General features: G+C 41.2%; 1 protein-coding gene across 1 annotated transcript in view; it reads right to left on the reverse strand.

Annotated features, from left to right (window-relative positions):
- Nucleotides 1-448: 448 nt before the first annotated feature.
- PRPS1 (phosphoribosyl pyrophosphate synthetase 1) overlaps nt 449-15,168 on the reverse strand; it is a 19,005-nt gene continuing 4,285 nt past the window's right edge. The window contains exons 2-7 of the mRNA XM_059051345.2: nt 9,130-9,313; nt 7,890-7,988; nt 6,645-6,769; nt 3,811-3,984; nt 1,546-1,705; nt 449-590 (exon numbers count right to left, since the gene is read on the reverse strand). Of these exons, the coding sequence (XP_058907328.1) occupies nt 498-590; nt 1,546-1,705; nt 3,811-3,984; nt 6,645-6,769; nt 7,890-7,988; nt 9,130-9,313 (835 nt within the window). The 3' untranslated portion in view covers nt 449-497. The remainder of the gene's footprint in view (nt 591-1,545; nt 1,706-3,810; nt 3,985-6,644; nt 6,770-7,889; nt 7,989-9,129; nt 9,314-15,168) is intronic.

Genomic DNA, 15,168 nt, shown 5'->3' on the forward strand with positions numbered 1-15,168 from the left:
GGGTTGCCTCCCCTCAGGCTCCTGCCCTAGAGCTGTTCCAGTCTTAGAGGGGCTCAGCAACCAGAGCTGGGTTCAGGCTGCCCCAGGCTCATGCTGGGATTTAGTACAGACTTTAGAGAACTTGTCACAAGTTTGGGGGTGTTGGGGGGGGGGGCACTGAAGCATTCACATGCAAAGTAGTCTGAGCTTCCCCAAACACATTCAGACACCCTTACACAACTTTTTCCAAAGTCTGACATCTTGTAGCAGCTGACCTGTAGTTAAAGCTGCAAGGCTCACAAGATCAAAGAAGCCAGGACGAGACAATACAGGTAGGAAATCCCAGCAGTTAATCTCAATCTTTCTCTAATGTAGGAGAAATACTCATATACCTGATGTGGGATGTAGAAAACTACACTGTAACAAGCTGGGTCTTCTGCTGGATTTTTCATCAAATACCAAAGGAAAATAAGGGGCAGGACTCACTTTATTTTTTAAAAGCCTCAGAACTTATTCTATTATAAAGGGACATGGCTGAACAGGTAGGAGACAGATTCCCCATTGTGAGTTCTCCTGATGGCTTCTGCAAGGATCATGGAGATGTCGATCACCTAGGAGGGCAAGGGAAACATCAGGTGAGTATCATACAGACAGAGATGACTGGCCAGTTTGCAGACACTGATGAGCAGCCCGATGAGGGTCCTTCCTCTTAAGACTGATGCACTGTGCTGTTTCACCAAGGGAGCCCACAGCCAGCTGCTCTTCATACCCACATTTTAAATATAACCAACCACTTGGGAAAGAGTCAAAACGCTTATGGAGGAAAAACTCTGACTCAGACTCACCAAGATGGTGGTAAGTTGGCATTTAAAAATTCTTAGGAATGAAAAAAGAATATTTAAGCTGAAAAAGAAATCCTTAAGAATGACATCAACCCTCCAATTCCACATATTTCTAGTGGATTATATTTCCATATCTCTAATGGAAAGCGAATGGATTACTGTACATATTTCTAATTAATCAAGGCCTTGTTCTTTTAGTGCAACAGCACTTAAACTTTGTCTGACAATTACCTGGGGAAATTAAAGTCCTGGTCCCATGACCTCTGGTTTTGTAGGCCCTGGATAGAGCAAAGGAATATGCATTTTAACGAGAACCCTAGGTGATTAACTTTGGTGGTTTCCAGAGCACACTTTGAGAAACACTGAAATTCTAAGGAGCATACCGTCAGTTTAAAGGTTTCACATTATGTTTGCAGGGGCCAATAGTGAAGAGTGATACACACAGACTGTAAAGCATGGACCTGGAAACTTGAGTGTGCATCACAATCACTGGGAGAGCCTGTTAAAATGTAGAATCCTGGGCTCCATCCTCCAGAGATTCTAGGTCTAGCTGTTTGAATTTTTAGACATGTGATCTTTTTCCTTTTGGGTCACAGATCCTGATGATTAAGCCTTGAGAGCAAAGGGGGAAATCTTTAGAACCCACCCAGACACCTAATTCAACATATGTAACCACCTCCTAAATACTCAGTGGAGTCTTATTTTGCAAGAATCTCAGCCTCACCTGTATTTTGGAGCAATGCTTCATCTTATCCTCCTGAGGTATGGTATTGGTGACAACTACTGCTTCAAAGCATGCATTATTAATGCGAGAAATGGCTGGGCCAGAAAAGATTCCATGAGTCAGGATAGCATAAACCCTGGTGGCTCCAGCTGAGAGAAGTCTAGAGGAAAAAGCAGAGTTGATTAGGAATAATCTTACTTGTCACTATAAAATCCAAGTTAGGGAAGAAGAATGTCTTAGTCAACTTCGGCTGCCATAACAAAATACCACAGACTGGATGGCTTAAACAGAATTTTATTTCTCACTTGTTTCTGGAGGTTGGGAAGTCTAAGATCAAAGTGTCAGCAAGGTAGGTTTCATTCTGAGACCTCTTCTCTTGGTTTGTTGGTGGCCACCATCTTGCTATATGCTTCCATGACCTCTTTGTGTGCATAGACCAAGACGGGGAATGGGGGGTGGGGGTGGGGTTGGGAGGTAGCTCCCTGGTGTCTCTTCTCATAAGGGCACCAATATCCTCATGGGGGCCCCACCCTCATGACCTCATCTAAACCTAATAACCTCCCAAAGGTCCCATCTCCAAACACCATCACACTGGGGGTTAGGGCTGAATTTTAGGGTGATACAATTCAGTCGATAGCAAGGAGAGAGAAACAGACTAAGAACTTATCTGAATAGGTTTGGATTAGTGTAGAAGGACTGTACAGACTGCTATGCTTAACAAAATCTGTCTCCTCTTCTTCCTAGCACACAGCTGGACATTTCCTAGCCTCCCTTGCATAGTTAGGTGTGGCCATGTGACTTAATTCTGGCTATCTAAATGTGGACAGAGGCTTGTAAAATCTCCCATGGATGATCCTCCATGCTCCTTTCCCTTTCCGGCTGGCCAAAATGGAAATGTTAAAGACGCAGCGCCACAAGACTGAAAGGGGAATACTTGCGTTGGAGCACACCATGAACAAGAAAGAAACTTTACCATGTTCAGGGAGTTGATCTGTTAAGAGCAATTAGCATTAACTTACTAATATGATAAAAGGAGTTTTATAAATGTATACTCCAGGATCCAAACCAGGAGAACACACAAGTTCTTTTTTAAGCATTTATTATACATATATGCTAGGCACTGTACAAGCACTGATACCTGGAGATTTAAAAAACAAATTATGGGAAACAATGCCGTCAATACTGGCTTGGATTATAAGCATTGGGGAGCCACTTACGGTTTTAAAGGAGGCATGAGGGGAATCTAGTCTTAGTTTTAGGAAGATAAACGAGCAGGGTGGCAATGTGAGAGATGGACTGGGGAGGTAAGAGACTGGTGACTGGCAGCAGAGAACAGAGGGAAGGCATTTCAGAACAGTGCAGGCAAATGATGAGAAGGAATACGAATGAAGGTAGTAGCAGCGAAAATGAACCGTCAAAAGGTAAGGCCAGGGATTCTAGCTTAGGTAAAATATAAATATGAGAATCTATTTCTGTCTCCTCAGGCATATGGATTTCTTACCTTAACTTGTTTTAAAAAACTATCAAGGGACATCCCTGGTGGTCCAGTGATAAAGAATCCCCCTTACAATGCAGGGGACATGGGTTCAATCCCTGGTCAGGGAACTAAGATTCCACATGTCAAGAGGCAACTAAGCCCGTGTGCCACAACTACTGAGCTCGTGCCCCTCAACTAGAGCCCGCGTGCTGCAAACTACAGAGCCCACGTGCTCTGGACCCACATGCCACAACTAGAGAAGAGAAAACCCGCATGCCACAACTAGAGAGAAGTCCATACACCACAATGAAGAGCCCGTGTGCTACAACAAAAGATCCCATGTGCCTCAACAAAGATCCCGCGTGCTGCAACTAAGACCCGACGCAGCCAAAAATAAATTAAATAAATAAATAATAAATAAATCTTTTTAAAAAACTATCAAAAGTAGAGTACTTAGAGTGATGAGATAATTTTGGAAATATAGTGGTGACAGTTGCACAACATTGTGAACGCAACTAATGCCACTGAATTGCACACTTAAAAATGGTTAAAACAACAAATTTCACGTTACATAAAGTTTAGCACAATAACAAGGAAAAACTAAGAAGATCTAGAGAAAAAAATAATACTTATTAATTTACATGCACTGCAATTTTAGCCTAGGGAGACAAAAGCAAGCTAGTTATCATCTCCTCAATTCAGTTCCAAAGAGAATCAGCAGGATTAGGGTAATCAGATAGCAGTTAGCTTTTTACTTCTAACCCCCAGCCCCACCACTAGGCACTCACTTGTCAGCTGCGTGGCAGATTGTACCACAAGTGTCAGCCATGTCATCCACGAGGATGGCCACCCGGTCCTTCACATCTCCCACTAGCACCATGCGGTCCACTTCATTAGCTTTCTTCCGTTCTTTGTGAATCAAGGCAAAGTCCACATTCAACCGGTCTGCGATGGAGGTCACTCTGCAACACAGGGTATTCATGGTTAAAACGTGTGCGTGTGCGTGTGCCTGTGCCTGTGCGTGTGCGTGTGCGTGTCTTAGGACAAAGAAAGGAACTAAAGGATGGGCTTGTTTTCTGGGGGAGAAGACTCCTTGAAACCCAACAGTTCCCAGGGTTGGAAGAAAGCAACCGGAATTGATTGGCATCACAAACTGGGTTTCAAAGACTAATGCCTCCATACCCTGAGAGCAGTTTATGAATGTATTAGTCAAACTTAGATTACAATTCATTCTGGGTTACCGTAGGGGAAGACAGACACCTTCACCAGTCCCAGGAAGCGGTATAATGAATGCTAGGGCATGTTCGTTTATTAGACTGGCAGCGAAAGGGGAGAGAGAGATGACTTGGTTAACTAATGTCGGGAGTGTAGATCACCCCAATTTGACATGCGGATGTGGTGAGAAGTGAACCTGAACTTGGTGGGAGAGGAGCAGTACCCAGCCCATTCCAATGCCCATGCCCTCATCACACTCCCCTCAGTGATCCACCAACTGTCAATGTCAACTATACCTGGACACCAAGCTTGGGAATTCCTTTAAGGACTGCTAGAAAAAAAGTTTTACCAATTAACTGGGCAAACCAGGCATCTTGCTGTACAGCTCAAAGCACCTCCAAATCAAAACAGAATTCCTTTTTTTAAAATTACAAGGCAATACAAACCAGACTAGAAGGTGGGATAGAAAACAAATCTTTCTGGCGACAATGTACCATGTAATCACTCAAACAGCAATCCATTCAGTGTATATGACTGTGGTGCCCCAGTGACACGTATGGCCACGCTCCACCATGCCATCCTTCTTATGCGTGAAGAGGCCTGTGCTTTGTGTTTTGTTTTTTAATGTAATACTGATCCAACTAGAGCATTATGTCCTATTTCCCTTGTGGCTATGGTCACATATCTTGAGTTTGTGTTGAATAAGGGAGAACCTGTGACCATATAATAAAGAACAAACAAGACCTGGACCACAACCTAGGCAACAATTACACCTGATCTAAACAACCCATACCCTGTGCTCTCCTTTCCTACTGCGTGGGCACATAACAACATGAGTTACCAATCTGGGACTTCCCTGGTGGTCCAGTGGTTAAGACTCTGCGCTCCCAAAGTGGGGAGCACAGGTTCGATCCCTGGTTGGGGAACTAGGATCCCACATGCCACACGGCTCAGACAAAAAAAAAAAAAGTTACCAATCTGCTTGGAATGATTATTTAGCCAAGGCAAATGCATGATCACTTAGTTCAAGCATCCCAAACCGTCCACACTCAATGGCCAACAAACTCAGTGACTGACAAAGTGTAAAGGGCTCAAAAAAGCCACTCCCTATATCCTTGACGGGAGAACTACGTGCAAGTCACAATCACACAGGAATCTCTACCTAGTCCAAAAACCTTGCCAAGACAGACGTGATAGCCATTCGCTTTGAAAATCTTTCATCACTAAAAGCAAATTATAAACAAACAAACAAAATCATTTAGCAATAAACCATCTACTGAAGGCAGTTTGTCTGTACCCAACTTTGGAAAGAAAATCGTGCTTGATTACTTATTTCAAATGTGACTGTTTTCTAAGTCTCTGTGGAAGATGATTTTCACAAGTGTGACAACCACCGTGAGGGCGATGTGTTTTAGGCTCCGCCTCTAGTATTACAGATGGTAACTAGCGACAAGGGACTCACAAAGCCATACATCTGGCTGGAGAACAGAACTCAAGCTCTCAGCTTATCAGTTCTGTTGAAGTTCCTGAAATAAAGAGGTTGTTGAGCAACAGTCATTGAAGATTTGAATGGCTTTTGCAAAGATCTGAATTCGCGTTTCCTAATCATCTGCGTCTTGTAGCTCTTCATTCTATTTCCACAACAAGAAGAACATGTGTCACGCTTTTGAATGCATTACTAATGAGTGAGCCGCTAAGGAAATGAAAAGCTCTTAGTCTGCACCACGTGAGCTGAAGCACCGCAACTGGCAATCCCTGGCAATCAGTTTGTTTAGAATGTTCAGAGCTTGGCTTAAATAAAATCACCACACTTTCTTTTCCTTCCTGCTTAATATTTTAATCTAAAGGATCAAAACGGTTTAACCAACTGTTGGAAGGTATGTAAAAGCTTACTTGTTCACTATTATCATGGGCTTCGATAGCAGGTGCCATTCATTAGAAAACCAAATTCCTCCCGCTCCTGGTGGGTCACAGCGCTGTTGCTAGCCCTGCAGCACTGAGTCACTGTTGGATTATGGTCAAGCCCATGATGCCAGACTATTTTGTGCACCTCTGCTGTCTTTCAGGTAGTGACTCAGGCCAGTAGAAGAGGACTGAGTAAAACCATATCCAGCCCATGTCCTAGCTACCGGCACATCCAAGTACTTAAAAACTGTCACTTCTCAATATCTTGTAAAAGAATCTGAAAAAGACTATATATATGTATGTATATACGTATTTATATATGTGTGTGTGTATAGTCTTTTTCAGATCACTTTGCTGTACCCCTGATTCTAACACAACATAGTAAAACAACTATACTTCAAGAAGAGAAAAACTCACTTCAATAGAGAAACATCGTTTCCTGACACAACTGTCTGAAAGCTTTTCCCCAGTACGTTGGGAATAACATGACTTTCAACCATACCTTTTAGCTCCTCCAGCATCGGGTGAAACAATCGTGCAGTTCCTCCATTCCGAGATGTTCTCCCTTATCCACTTGAGGACAGCTGGCTCTGCATACAAATTGTCCACTGGGATATCAAAAAAGCCCTATAGAAAGAAAGAAGCTGGGTCAGTTTTGCTCGTTTTCCTTCTCTTCCATTTACAAATAATGAACACAAAGAGAATAGTAACTTGTCCACAGAATACTTTACTGCAACATTCAAACTGATCAGAAGGCATGCCCGGTGTGGCAGACTGTAAAAACAGCCTCCTCGAATCTGGGCTGTGCAAGAGAGCCCAGCCACGACGGGCAAAGCCAGGCCTCGGCTACACCACAACTGAACACAGGCACATGAGCAAGCTCTTGGGAAAAACGGCCAAGTCCAGCCAAGACCAGAACTACCCAGCCAACATGCAGACCCATGAGGTAATAAATGCTGACTACCTTATGCCACTAAATGTTGGGCTGGTTTGTTAAGGAGCAAAAACTAACTGGTAAACAGGTTAGAGATGCTATGGTATATAAACTTAATGGAAGCCATTTACAATAAATGGTCACAGTAACTAGAAGTCAGGAGATCTGTGTTCTAACACTAGTTGCTACATATTACTTGTATTTCACAACTAATCTGTTCCTCTTCTATAAAATAGGTATAATCACCTGTCCTATATCTCACTGAATTCCCAGAAGCCTCCAATGATAATGATTTCAAAGTCTCCTTAAAAAGTATAAACTATAAGGTGGTATTCTGCTCCCCTAACTCTGTTTAGGATAGAAAGTAGGTTCCAATATCTATGGCTCTAAATTTAATGATGACAATAACAGCTCCCATTTATTTTGTATCTTTCATGAGCCAGGCGTTATACTATGAATTTAATATCTTATTTGATACTCACAATAACAAAGCAGTGTGTATTCAGAGAAGTTAAATAACCTGCCCAAGGTTACAAAGCTAGTTAGTGTCAGAGCCAGTATTCAAACTAAGTCTGATGCCAAAGCCTACATGCTTCCCAGAATCCCAGACGGCCTCCCTGTCCAACCACCCCATGTGACTAAGATCATCATCTATGCTTAAGGTGAGGATGTTGAAAATGTCATCAATGTCTAGTTTATTTGAGCTGTACTTGGGCAGTTTTTGCTTCCCTATGGTTTTCAGCATTCAGTCCTCTCCTACACCCTTTCTAATCCCTAATAATCCCTAAGCTAATACTTAGCTTCCACTGATACCTGAATTTGAGAAGCATGCAGGTCCATGGTGATAATATGATCCGCGCCTGCTACAGAGAGCATATTTGCGACAAGCTTGGCTGAGATTGGAGCCCGGCTCTAAATGGAGGGGAGGAAAGAAAAAAAAAGCCAACTTGAGAAACAATTCATTTGCTCAAGAAGCACTTATTTACTGTGCACCTACTGTGTTGAAGGTACTGTGCTACCAGGAAATTCATAAAAAGTGACATAGCCACTGACTTTGTGTAGATCACAATCTGGCACAAATATGAAGTGGATTATCATTTTTCCAAATCAAGATACATATTTCAGAAAAGAAAATACCTTCCCTACCTTTCTTTTTCTTCATGTACATATTTTCTGCCTATTCAAGTGTTTCCAATGCTCCATTATTGAAATTAGGTAGACTTTAAAAATCTTTTTTGAAAGAATTTTATTAAAATCTCTTTTAACCCATACATACTCAAACCTGTGTAACATCTAACGTGTCAACATTTAAGGACACATCACAGGATGGAAATTATAGTTTTATTTTATAAATTACACCACTCCCTTACTCATCCAGAGGCCAACGTTCCAGTAACCTCAACCCCCTTTAATAACAGGTAAACACACCTGGCTGCACCATAAAATAGCAAGGCCCATGCCCTTTACTCTACTCTGTAGGAGCACTGTATTTTACTGAAATAAAAATATCTGGCCTTCTCCCAGGCATTGTATGTAAAATTTGGGCATCAATTACAACAGACCTTCAAAGTTTTACATATATGCTTTATCCTCTAATACTCCAAATAAGGTGAGATGTGTGTGTGTGTGTGTGTGTGTTCGCGTGTGTGTAATGAGACCAAGTATTCATGTAACTGACTTCAAGTTATATGAAGAGGTCACAACTAGAACCAAGAGGGTCCCAGAGGAGTTACCATAGTTTAAAAAAATATTCTACTCCATGGGAGCTGGTGCTTAGTCTTGCTGATACAATGAAAAAATAGCAGTGAGTTAGCCAAAAGTCACATACATATGACTGGAATAAAACAGACAGAGCGCAAATGTGTTGCTTTATACAAACCAATCACGCCAATTGTTTTGAAAATCAGGTAATGCCTAAGGTAAAAAAAAAAAATATCCTCTAAATATACATTTGATAATTAAGGAAGTTTTTTTGACTTTGGGCAAGTGCTCCTGCTTCCCCTGATTTTAAAAAAAGAATTAAAGAAAAAAAAAAAAGAGATTCCGCTCCTACCTTATCCTTCTTATCCTGCCGGGCATAAGGGAAGCATGGGATGACTGCAGTAACCCGACTGGCTGAAGCAATCTTGCAGGCATTAATCATGATCAAAAGTTCCATTAGATTGTCATTGATTTCACCGCAGCCACTCTGAACAATGTAGACATCCTCTCCACGCACACTTTCGCCAATTTCCACACTACAGGAAAAGGAAGGACAACAAAAACAATAGATTTTAAAGCACTATACTGTACATCTACAGACAGTAAGGTCTAAAAGACACAGCTTCCCCGCTAGTATGCTATGAATGGGTTGCAGCTGCATGTGGACTTGATCCCCTCAGACTTCAGGAGATTCCCCAGAGGAGTCCCTCTAACAGAAACAGTTTACTGCCTCAGTTTACCCCAGTGTACTATACAGATATTACCTGCTTTAATAGGTGACATGACATGAAAAAGATTGGCTAAGGCACTTAGAAGTAACTGGACTATAATTTCAGTAGGCAGGCTGTATCTCACTTCATATATTGAATGCAAATCTGATATACCATCTATGACTGTCACAATCCATATATAACAAAAGAAGTAGAAAGCTCATATAAGGAATGAATCACTACCATTCTATAATGATGCCTTCTACAGAAGATAGTACTACATCTACCACATTGGCAGTTCACTGAACAAATATTAAATGTTCATCGCCAATCAATTTGCTTGGTGCCAGGGAGAGGATGGAGAACAGATGTGGTCCCTGCCTTCATTCTACGCTAACTGTACTCTGGTCCAATTAGTAATTCTTATTTTAAAAAATTCCACAGGAAGTTACTCTAATTATGGAGTAACACTATATTTTACCATAAAATGAAAGTTTTAATATTCATACTTGGATCCTTACCAAGAATAACTTATTAAAAAATAATAACCTCAGTGATACCTCAAAGCAACACCATTTCCCCAAATAATCCTCTAGGTGAGGTGGGGTGTGGGGGGGGGTGTACCGGCATGCATGCGTGTGTAGCGTGTGTAGGCAAGTAGACCAGAACAGTTGATGACCTGTACTGATGAAGAGAAAAACTTCTTCAACAAGAAGTAATTCCATTGCCAGAAGCTGATATACGAATTATTATTTAAAATTTACTCCTTTCCAATCCAAGTAACAATTGTTACTTAGTTCCCCGACTAGGGATTGAACCCATGCCCTCGGCAGTGAAAGCACCGAGTCTCCAATCCCAGGATCCTACTTTTTAAAAAATGGGGTTAGCTTATATTGTAAAGCAAGAAAAATAAAAGCAAATGGTAAAAATCAAACCAGAAACTAATTAGAACAGGGAAGTTGAGATTCCTGGTAGCCAGAACAAAGAGGAAAACACATTTGTTCAGGATGTTTGGAGGTAAACCTTCAGGCACTGAAAATTGGGCAAAATAAACCCAAAGTAAGCAGAAGAAAATATAAACGTAAGAGCAAAAAACAATGAAGTTAAAGACAGTAAAAACAATAGAGAAAAACCACTGAAACAAAAAGCTAGCTCTTGGGGCCTCCCCTCATGGTCCAGTGGTTAAGAATCTGCCTTCCAACGCAGGGGAAGCAGGTTTGATCCCTGGTCAGGGAACTAAGATCCCACATGCTGCGGGGCAAATAAGCCCGTGCACTCTAGAGCCTGCGTGCCACAACTAGAGAGCCCACGTGCACCACAACTACTGAGCCCTTGCACTCTGAAGCCCATGCACCACAACTAGAGAGAAGCCCATGTGCCGCAATGAAGAGTCCATGCGCTGCAACGAAAGATCTCACATGCTGCAATGAAGATCCCACATGCTGCAACTAAGACCCAATGCAGCCAAATAAATAAATAAATAAATAAATAAATTCTGAGAGGGACTTCCCTGGTGGCGCAGTGGTTAAGAATCCGCCTGCCAATGCAGGAGACACGGGTTCGAGCCCTGGTCCAGGAAGATCCCACATGCCGCAGAGCAACTAAGCCCATGCACCACAACTTCCGAGCCTGCGCTCTAGAGCCCACGAGCCACAACTACTGAAGCCCGCGCACCTAGAGTCCATGCTCCTCAACAAGAGAAGCCTGCAATGAGTAGCCCCCGCTCACCGCAACTAGAGAAAGCCCACATGCAGCAACGAAGACCCAATGCAGCCAAATAAATACATTAAAAAAAAATCAACCAATTGCACTGTATGGACCTTATTTACATACCAATTGAAGCAAATTGTTTAAAAAACCCACATTTATGAGACAAATGTGAATACTGGCTAATTATTTGATATTAAGAGATTACTGTTAATTTGTTTCAGGCAATAAAATGGTATTGTGGTTAATGAAATATATATGGGTGATATGATATAATATCAAGGTTTGCTTCAAAATAATCCAATTGTGGAGGGGGCGGGGGGGATAACAAATGAAACAAGATTAGCCGTGAATTGATAACTGCTGAACTGGGTGATGGGTGCATGGCAGGGAAATCATTTACTATTCTCTCTACTTCTGTATATGTTTGAAATGTTCTATAACAGGAAGAATGAATGAATGAATGAATGAATGAATACCACTCAGGATTAGGCTGCCTCTTGCATCTGCTCACTTATGAACCTTCTGCAGGCCTGCTATTGTGAAAATTTAGAAGACTGAGGTTTATTGTCCCTCACACTAGAGGTGAGTCCAACGTGTTTCTTCAAAAGGTTTTGACAGATCTGCTCATACACTTTTACAGATACCCAGCTGACAGATATTTAATTTGGGGTGGAAGTACAACTTGATGGGTCCACCAGGATGCAATGGCTACAAAGAATTTTACGGCAGGATCCTGAAATAGTGATGCTGAGCAACATGATGAACCGAACAGCAATTTTGTGGCCCCCCCAAGACACAGCTGAACAGACATCTATTAATCACCAAGATCAGCCTTAAGAAACAAGTAAATCCGGGGCAGCTGGGTCCGTGGGCCATGGCCGCTGGGCCTGCGCGTCCGGAGCCTGTGCTCCGCGGCGGGAGAGGCCACAGCGGTGGGAGGCCCGCATACCGCAAAAAAAAAAAAAAAAAAAAAAAAAAAGAAACAAGTAAATCTGTCAGCAATGTCAACTATGCTAATGCCAAAATTGCTTTCTGGAGACACTGTTTTAAATTCAAATGGACAGGCACGAGAGAGGGTCAGGGAGGGCTTCCTGGAAGAGCAACTTGCATGCTATCCAAAGTGTAGGCCCTAGAGCGTCACTGTCCAATAAGGGAGTCACTGGCCTCAAGTGGTTGTTGAGCACTTGAAATGTGGCTAGTGCGACTGAGGAGGTGAACTGAGGTGCACAGTAAGTGTGAAATACCACACCTTACTGTGAAGCTGGTATAAATAAAATTTAAAAATGTATCGATTTTTTATATTGATTACAAGTTAAATTTTTTTTAAAAAACCACTCAAACGGACAGGACTAAATTACACCTTGTGGAGGTGAGCCTGCCCTGCAAGTTCCTCACTGTGGTGGGCCCAAACAGGAGGCTGCGGGAGTTTCAAGGGACTTCCAGATCTCCTTTACTAACGCTGCCTGCCCTTTGAGAGGTTCCAGGCTGAGTCCCGTGTTTTATGGCGTACAACTCTAGGGCCCTGACTGAGTACTTCAAATATCCAGCAACTCCAAAACTGAAGAAATTTTATTTTATTTTTCAAGAAAATTTTATTTTATATTTTATTTTATTTTATTGTATTTTTCACTCCCTGCCCCCCCTGCCACCTCACCTCCTTGACCAAGCTCTCCACTTCTCTGGGGGAGAATGAAAGTCAGGCATATTGATCGTCAATAAAAAGCCAATCATGTCCTCTACACCTGGTGTGGGAAACCTATGGCTCTTGTTCCAGTCAAGAACACAGAATATCATCTGTGCTCCAGACATTCACTCACCAGTCAGACTGTTTGATTAGGAGCCAGGGAAGAGCAGTTTGATAATTGATCCCAGACAGTATAAGGGATGGGCTAATTATCTACTCTAAAGCTGTCTTATTATCAAGTAAGACCAGAAAACAACATATTTAAGACCATGGTGGCTTATCTCTTTTTACAAATGCCTCAACTACCAAAGTCAATATAAAAAATATTCACAAAACTGCTTACATTGTTCATTATTTTACTCGGTATCATTATTTAAGGATCCCACCCATAAAATTCGTAGAATTTTGTGCCTGGAAGTATCTAAAGAGTTTTATGAAAATGAAAACTACATAATCCATTGCATATGCCTTTATCCCTTTGGCTGCCGGGAAGCCAAGGGATACAGTTAAAGTGACACTAAATCAACTTCAGTAATCACTTTATGCCAAATTCTTGGCACAATTACTATAGTACTTTGTTCTAACAGGCTTCTGATGTATCTACTTAAACTTTTTGTACCTGTGACTATCATGAAACTCTTTAAATCCTTTCTTGAAAGCAGGTAAGGTATTAATTACAAAATTAAATTTTCACTGCCAACTTAAACATCAGAGAGCATTTGCTAAATACATAACTTTAGTAGAAGTGATTTTTTTTAAAAGTATATTCTAACATCACATAAGGTTTTTTTCAAACCTTTAATTCTTAAAAAAAAGTCACCAGCTCACCACCTAACAATCACCAGTACCATTTTTGTATTATATCACCTAATAAGCAACCTACAGTGCAGCCGTTTCCCAAAGCCACACTTAGGACTAGCACGTACCCTCAAGCACAGAAGGATGTTATGACCAGACATGCATCTAATAACTTAAAAAAGTTATTTAACTACATTAAAAATAAAGTGGTACACAAAAACTAGGACACTGCCTTGTTTAAGTGTACATAATTCTAATCTCACTAATCAAGACCAACCTTTCCCTCCAGTTAGTTCTATGACGTACAGACTTGCATAAAGCCTTTAAAAAAGCTCATGAAGGACACTTAGATTATACAGCTCAGTCAATAAACAGTTCAGTGAATCCAAAAAAACCCTTAATATTATTCTTATGTTTCCTCTAAGAGATGATAAGTTAGGCAGTGATGGATGGTAGAAGAATCGACGGTGTGCCTGAAACCTGTTTGCTCTTAATATCATCTACCACCACAACGAAGAGTAGCGCCAGCCGGCGCGCAGCAACGAAGACCCAACACAGCCATAAATAAATAAATAAATAAATATAATCATCTACCAGGTGGAAAGACCTGGTTTAGCAATTGAAAGGGTAACAATCCTTGTTCTTTCCCTCTAGCTAATGGTATGTCCTCCAAATGGCTTTGGGCCAGTGATTCTTCCAGCTCTTCTGGGGAGGCCAGATGACTGGCTATGTCCATCCAGTGAGAAAAACTGGCTTCTCCTTTACCCTTTCCTTTAGCATCAGACGTAATTGCATCTGACAAGCACAAAATGTTTAACATAAAAAGGAAATAAAGTGAATCTAAAAATGCCTTTTGATTGGTGGTATTCTTAAGAAAATCTCAAGAATTTAGATGGATGTTGGCACATGCAAAATACATGGGATTAACTAACAAAGGTTACAGTTCTTAGGAAAATCCTAGGCAACCAAGGTTAAAGTCATCCTCCTCTCAGCCTATCCAGAGTAACCAAATAAACCAAAGTTATTTAACAATATTGAAGAGAATTGAGTCCAAAAACTTAGTACATATAACAAGAAAGAAACAGACTCACAGATATAGAGAACAAACCAGAGGTTACCAGTGTGGAGAGGGAAGGGGGAAGGGGAAGATAAGGGTAGGGGCTTTAAGAGGTACAAACTACCATGTATAAAATAAATAAGTTATAAGGATATATTGTACAACACAGGGAATATAGCCAATATTTTATAATAACTATAAATGGAATATAACCTTTAAAAATTGTGAACCACTTTGTTGTACACATGAAACATATAATATTGTACATCAACTATACCTCAATAAAAAAAATTTAGTACATTCAGAAGTTTCAAAAGCCAGATGAATACTGTAACAGCAAAAGATTTAAAGAAAATACTCAGAGTTGGGCAAGTTACTTAACCTCTGAATCTTAGTTCCTTCATCCATAAAATGGGGATAGTAAAGAGTACC

The sequence above is a fragment of the Kogia breviceps genome, chromosome X (genome assembly GCF_026419965.1).
Source record: "Kogia breviceps isolate mKogBre1 chromosome X, mKogBre1 haplotype 1, whole genome shotgun sequence".
Lineage (NCBI taxonomy): Eukaryota > Metazoa > Chordata > Mammalia > Artiodactyla > Physeteridae > Kogia > Kogia breviceps.